Consider the following 7656-nt stretch of genomic DNA (forward strand, 5'->3'; position numbering starts at 1 on the left):
GGAGTGTATAGGGAATAAGCAGCAGGGGAGTGTATAGGGAATAAGCAGCAGGGGAGTGTATAGGGAATAAGCAGCAGGGGAGTGTATAGGGAATAGGTAGCAGGGGCGTGAGGGCCAGCATTCAGAATGCCACATGAAAGGACCAACCACTGAATGCTGTACCCCAATACAGCACTTAATGGAAACACGCCACCCCTCCCCCCCCCCACACACACACACCACCACCCATTCCAGACAGGATTTATTTTATACGAGGCCCCTGTGTGGTAGGATGGGGAGAGGAGAGAGTGAGGGCACAGTCAGAGACTTGGCCCAGGAAAGGGTTCAGTGTGTGTGTGTGTGTGTGTGTGTGTGTGTGTGTGTGTGTGTGTGTGTGTATTTGTGTCGGTCCCTGCAGGATGGCCCTGGGCTGCTTACACAGTGTGTGGTCTGGCGCGGACACACACACACTACTGTGGATTGGTGCTGCTTGTGGGCTGGCCACCCTGCTGAGATCTAGGTATGGGTCTGTTCCAACTGAACTCTAGACACATCCACACTCATACACACATTCTCTCTGGACACAGCCACAGACACACTCAAACACCAGAGTTTCCGTTTGGAAAATGTGGCACCGGACAACATGACAGGGAAGATTTTTATTTACTGGCTATTTCAGAAATTTACCAGAGCCATTTGCATTGGGTGCATACACCATTCGGGCACATGTGTCAAACTCATTCCAGGAATGGCTGAGTGTCTGCAGGTTTTTGCTTCACCCTTGTACTTGATTGATGAATAAGGTCACTGATTAGTAAGGAACTCCCCTCACCTGGTTGTCTAGGTCTTAAATGAAAGGAAAACCCAAAAACCTGCAGACACATGGCCCTCGGTGGAATGAGTTTGACACCCCTGACTTAGGGTGTCCACCCACGGTGCTCATAATGACAGAAATCACATTTAGATTATGGTAATTCATTTTAACATACCATGCAACTCCTGTAATGAAGCAGCCAATGAAACGTAATTTTCAAACATTTGCAAAATGCAGTTTGCGGGAAAATACCACATCTGATGCGAGCGGTATATGACAGAGAAGAAAATCTCTGTTAGAAACTCAGAAAGCGGGTGAATCTAAAGATGCAAAAACTAGGATGGGTTGCTGATATTACTAGGATTGTGCTTTTGACTTCTGGACAACAAAAGAAAGTTGATATGAAAACCAATAGAACGGGAGAGAAATGGCACATGAGGAAGTCTTTCATAGGCGGTGTGCGTGCCAAAAAGCCTAGCTGATTATTGAGTTGGGCTGTCAGTGAAAAGCATGTAAAATATGTATAAAAATAAAGTGTCTTGAGTATAATTAAAAATGTTAAGACAAGATAAAGGGGAGGGGTGTGTGGCCAAGATTTGTTTCATTGTGTGAATTGTTTGCCCTTTGGTTGTTTATATCAATTCCCCATTACATATGTCTCCAGTAGTAAATGTACCGTTAATCCCCATAATTTGGTTACATTAATTTATGTTAATGCATTGTATTACTAATTAGGCCTACAGTCATTTACCGTTCTCTCTCTGAGTGGAAAATTGTTTGCAGAGTCACAACGTGCTACACTTGTGAGAAATACGTTTTGGTGCTCCATGTGAGCAATGAGCATGTGTCGGGTTTCTCTGCCTTGTTAATGTTGAGGGAGTGTGTGCACCTGAGCATGTGTCGGGTTTCTCTGCCTTGATAATGTTGAGGGAGCGTGTGCACGTGAGCATGTGTCGGGTTTCTCTGCCTTGTTAATGTTGAGGGAGCATGTGCACCTGAGCATGTGTCGGGTTTCTCTGCCTTGTTAATGTTGAGGGAGCGTGTGCACCTGAGCACGCATAGAAATAGTCTAACTGGCCTGCAGCGCACATTTAGGAGAGTGCCCATTTGGGAATGTCTGATTTCTGATTGACTTAACTCACCACGTCCACCACTAATAAGCTGAGCTTCTCATTCATTTTTTCTTCACCTCACATAGTAAGTCAACAAAGTCTTTTTTTGAACATCCATTGTGAATTATGGCCTAGTAGTTCCTCACAGCAGGCCTATTTTTAAAATCTTTCCAACAATCTTTCCAACAATCTCCCCCTCAAGCCTCGGTGTGAAAGATCAAAATATCATCATCTGATAATCCCATATATCCAGTGGAAACATCATAAAATACCTGAACACTTTTCCCTTGTGTAAAAACAGCTGTCTGTGGAAACTCTGAGGGCCCAGAATAGGCTAGTTGATACAATATTGAAAGTTCGCTAGAGAGAGCTTCAGACCAGATCCAGTTGATTGATTTGATACAATATTGCACTTCACTAGCATAGCATAGCTCAAATCAAGACAGATAGAAAGGCAGGCAGACAGGCTGAGTAGATTAATGTGATTGAAAGAACTCGCATTTTCATTAATAGTTTTTCTTCTGTTTTTCTTTTGTCGGCTTTAATATTTTTACTTAGTTTACAATGGAAGGTAAAGGCCAACGGCTTCATTGACGAGTTGCTCTCATTTAGCCGCCAATGATCACAGTGTATCAATGTGTCCGTATGGCAGAGGCTGGTGATCTCGCATTAGATGCATTTTAAGTTTTATATTTTTATCATTTTAATTAACCATGTGACAATGATTTTGAGAAAGGAAAATGTTATTATTGAAATTAAACTATTACACGAAAATGTGCATATGAAAATCATAACTGTTAGAATAAATTGTATGCTCCCCCAAACTTAACTCACGCACCTCCTATGAAGTCTTCATAAAATAATTTTCTCCATGTTTCCATGGTAGGATTTTCAAGCAAGGTAAGACATGCCTCATACTATGAAGTAAAACATTCAGGTTTCAAACAATTAAGTATGTTTTCGAAATGCATACTGCCTCCAGCTCACATTGTAAAGTGGTGGGTGACGTGCCAATAGCCTGCCTACCGTTGTTTTTTCTGCTGGCCCAGTCAATTTTGCCAGAAACAATTGTATTTGTTGGCTTTTCATATTTTTTTATTGGACAAAAGCCGGCAATTACCGGCTAACGAAAACCCTGTCATACACACATTCTCTCCAGACACATCCACAGACACACTCATACACACAGCCCAATCAACATATATGTGGCCTCTGCCTGTCGTACCTTAACTCTCTTCCCACCTGCCGTGGCCGCCTCCTCTACTATCTCCTGGACTGTCCGTCATCTCTGCTCAGCAATTAGGCTGTGATGCTTTATTTGATTTTATTAGGATCCCCATTAGTCGAAGCCAATGGTGACAGCTAGTCTTACTGGAGTCTGACACATAACGAAAAATACAAAATAGTTTACAGTTGACATGAATTTAAAACCATTAACATGTAGTGTGCGTGCATCTATCAGTTATCAGCTATACATGTCAGTACATACACACAACAAGTAGGTCACTTGGGGGAGAGGTGTTGTGCCATGAGGTGTTGCTTTATTTATGTGACAGCAGTAGGAGAGTTACAGCCTACCCCACAGTATGGCTAATATGTATGTGCCTTCCTTCTCCCTCTCTTTCCCTCTCCCTTTCTCTCTCTCTCCCTCTTTCCCTACTCTCTCTCTCTCCCCTCCCTCCCTCCCTCCCTCTCCCAGGCTATAATCTGTGATTAATGGCAGGGGGAGGATGAGGTATAATGGGCAGCTCTAAGTGAATGGGCCTGTTAGAGCAGCATGGCTGCAGCAGCCAGCGCCCAAGAAATAGGATTAGCCGCCCAGGGTCCTGGCCTGGCCTGCCTCGGATTGGCTTTCAGTCCCATCCCTTACCTTGGGATTTGATTAGCGAGAGGGCCACTGTCTGTGAAGCATGGATACTGTCTGTCACTCCCCCAGCCAGCGTTCAGTCATGTCAACAGACTAACTGTACTGTGACTGTGAGCTATGGCTATTGTGACTGGCTGTACTGTGAGCTATGGCCACTGTTTGTGATTTATTAAAGCTATGCCACAAAGAAATGCATTCTCCTCTGCTCACTGTAGGAAGTGAAGGATGTCACTGTCACAAACAGTATTTTATCCTTTAATGGTTGGTTCTGAAGGGCTTGGAATGACAGCCATATCAGCAAGCTGGTCAATGTAATATACAGTAATAATGGGCTGTTAGTGTGGACTGTGGACCCAGGTGGCGTCACAAATAGCACCCTATTCCCTATATAGTGCAGTACTTTTGCACAATATAGAGAATAGGGTAGTGCACCTAATGGGGAATAGGGTTCCATTTGGGACGCTGCCTCACTCCGAATTTATTTTGTCAGTGGATGGTTCCGGAAATTAAAGGAGAAAGAAAACCCTGTACCACAGCAGATTATAGGTCCCAGTCTTCTTGGTAAATCTGATATTTCTCAAGACACAGGTTTAATTTCTTTTCCCATTTTTCTGTGATTTGTAAATGTTTACTTCACTTAAGCTTCTCCTAGCATAGCTGCAAAACAAATGGCAAAGTGCATAAAATATACTGAATGGAAATATAAACGCAACATTTAAAGTGTTGGTCCCATGTTTCATGAGCTGAAATAAAAGATCCCAGAAATGTTCCATATGCACAAAAAGCTTATTTCTCTCAAATTMTGTGCACAAATTTGTTTACACCAGAGCTGTTTACTCCAGAGCTGTTGCCAGAGAATTTAATGTTCATTTCTCTACCTTAAGCCGCCTCCAATGTCATTTTAGAGAATTTGGCAGTACGTCCAAATGGCCTCACAGCCGCAGACCACGTGTAACCGCGCCAGCCCAGGACCTCCACATCCAACCTCCACATCCGGGGGGGGGGGCTCATTCTGATTGGCTGGGCCTGGCTCCCCAGTGGGTGGGCCTATGCCTTCCCAGGTCCACCCATGGCTGTGCCCCTGCCCAGACGTGAAATAGATTAGGGCCTAATGAATGTATTTCAACTGATTAATTTCCTTACATGAACTGTAACTGAGTAAAATCTTTGAAATTGTTGCATGTTGCGTTTACATTTTTGTTCAGTATATATTGCCCATAGTATGTCTCTCTCTCTATCTCTCTCTTTTAATTTCATTTAAATAAATGTTCAGTAGTGTTCAGTAATGTTGATTAATGTACTTCCAAAGATTGTGGATTGTTCCAGTAAGGGCTGTAGACTATCGTTGGCTGCTATTGGCTGCTTGTTGACCACCTGCTTGCTGTCACTAATTATCCATGGAATCTATAGTTGATTAAACACTGTGCCTGCTAACGTTTACTACCAGTGATGGAGGGCTGTTAACTATCATTGGCTACTTTTGGTGTGTTTACCGCTGGTTGTCAGAGCCAATGGGGTGATGCTAATGGGCCAGTGTTGGAGGTAATCAACCCAGCAGCCTCCCAGGCAGCCCAGTCTCCTGTTGTTCATGCGTGAGTGCCACAGTAACACGCCACTGACTTTTTTGAAAAAGTCAAATTAACCTCTAGCAATACGACATGGCTGTTCCCTTAGCGACACAGAGCTCAGTTCTGCCTATCAAGCAAGCTATGGTCCATGTTACCAGAGTGCTAAGGCCTTCAGTGCCTCATGGCCTTGCAGTGTTTAGGTAATGGAGTATGGAGGCCATTTTCAGTTGTAAGTACTTTACAAATGTACTTATTGTTGTTGGAGGGAGGTAGTGGTATTCTCAAACCACAAGTTAACCCCACGAGAGGGACAAAGGTATATTTAGATGTTATAGTGTGCAGTAAGCATGATCTGACAGCGGAAATATTGACCGTGTGGAAACTGTGTTGCTTGTGTGTGTATAGAAGATTTAGCTAAACGGTGTAGCTTCTAGCTGTAATTGTTGTCTGAGTAAGAAATAATCCCAGTGCCCATACTTTCTGACCCCAGAATGAACAATTGTCTTACTATTCCTCCCCCACTAGGCCTTGTCCGGGGATGAGGGAGGAGGGGAACTGCAGTGAAGATAGTCAAAATAAAGACCCTGTGTGTGTAGGGGACTGTATGTGGACTTTGAAGTCATTCTATAATATTTTGTTTTCCACAAACCGAAAGGTCTTGCCCCGATACATCCTTTTGTTATGAAATCCCTCCTGATTCTCTATTTATTGCAATTGTTGCCAGGCTCCATGCCGGCTGTATTTATAAACCTCTCCTCATCGTGTGTGTGTGTCCTCCCCTCCCTCCCTCTCTCTGAGATTACAGAAAGTGCAGGCACAATGATTGAATTATAATCAGTGTGAGACACAGTAGTCTATCTCCTCACTGTGTGAGCGAAAACAGGACTTTGTTCTCACTGTGTTTTGTATGTTACTAGTTTCATTTTGCATGAAAGGTTGTTCACTCAGATGTGAAAGTAATCAAAGAATGATCGTTTTTCCTTTCTCCCCTTCTCTTTCCTCCACATCCTCTCCCTCCATCCTCTCCTTTCCGCTCTCCCTCTCCCTCTCTCCCTCTCCCAATCACCACCTCCCCTCCCTCCCTCCTCCACTCCACAGGGACCCTGTGGAACCTGTCTTCCTATGAGCCTCTGAAGATGGTGATTATAAACCACGGACTGCAGACTTTGACCAACGAGGTCATCATCCCCCACTCAGGCTGGGAGCATGAGCCCAACGAGGACTCCAAACCTCGTGATGCAGAGTGGACCACCGTCTTCAAGAACACATCAGGATGTCTGAGGTAATAGCTTGCTTGAGGCCTACTACACACACACGCTCCTCTTAAAGGTACTTCCACCATAGTGAAGCAGATGAAAGATGGTTAAAGGAACACATCAGCAGGCCCATGGTACAATGCATATGGACTAGCCAGGCCACCACTCTCACTCCAGCACTTCACCTGAAGAGGCTATTCTCTGAATGACAGAGGGAGTTAAAAGACATTTTCCACCAGTGCATTTGATAATGAACAGATAAAAATCGATGGTCTCCTATGCTGCTGTGGCCATTAGCAGTGCTATTAACAGACCCCTGTACAGACAGCCTCAGGTTCCTTAGAGGCCATCCTAGCAACCTGATGCTTGATTAGGACTTCCGGGGCCACAAGGGCTTATCGCCATGGTTACCTCTCCCATAATGACATAAGCCATTTTAAATCCACGTCCCTTTCTCCCTGAGATAAAAGGTTGTGAGGGGTTGGAAGGGGTTGGGTTGGGTCGATTTGGACCGGAAGAAATTAGTGTGCAGATTTATAAAAATCTGATCACAGGTTGGTGAGAAAGTCCTGTTTTCCTCCTCAATTTATTCAAGGCTAGATGACATAATGCACAGCATCTAGTAGATAGCAACATTCTCCTCAATGTATTCCTGCTGTGGATTATTGTGTCCATAAACCTTTTCTCAATCGGAACACATTATCAAACTGTTGGTTAATCAGGAGACAAAAGTTAGCTAGTCCAGTATCTAGATACTGTCATTCAAGACTACTGCCCTCATCTATTCAGCTGGCATACTGACTGACCTTGGTTGACCTATTAGTGAAAGTGTTAAAACAGGAAGCCAGTGTTTGAGCCTGAGGGCTATGATATCAGCCAGCCGAGAGCGAGAGGAAAGAGAGAGAGAGAGGAGAGAGGAGACGAGAGAGAGAGAGAGAGAGAGAGAGAACCAAAAACAGCAGAATGGGTAATCTGGAATGGGTTACATTTGTGACCAAACAGCAGGGGGTTGGTAGGAAATGTTTGACTTGGATCCTGATCTCTCTCTGTGTGTGGGTTG

The 7656-nt window shown here is 44.1% G+C and overlaps 1 protein-coding gene across 16 annotated transcripts in view; it reads left to right on the forward strand.

The window, feature by feature from the left end:
* LOC111957411 (splicing regulator ARVCF) overlaps nt 1-7656 on the forward strand; it is a 194995-nt gene that overhangs the window by 128193 nt on the left and 59146 nt on the right. For all 16 annotated transcript variants that reach the window (XM_023978214.1, XM_023978220.1, XM_023978217.1 and 13 more), the window contains one exon: nt 6439-6622. In XM_023978214.1, the coding sequence (XP_023833982.1) occupies nt 6439-6622 (184 nt within the window). The remainder of the gene's footprint in view (nt 1-6438; nt 6623-7656) is intronic.

The sequence above is a fragment of the Salvelinus sp. IW2-2015 genome, linkage group LG33 (genome assembly GCF_002910315.2).
Source record: "Salvelinus sp. IW2-2015 linkage group LG33, ASM291031v2, whole genome shotgun sequence".
Lineage (NCBI taxonomy): Eukaryota > Metazoa > Chordata > Actinopteri > Salmoniformes > Salmonidae > Salvelinus > Salvelinus sp. IW2-2015.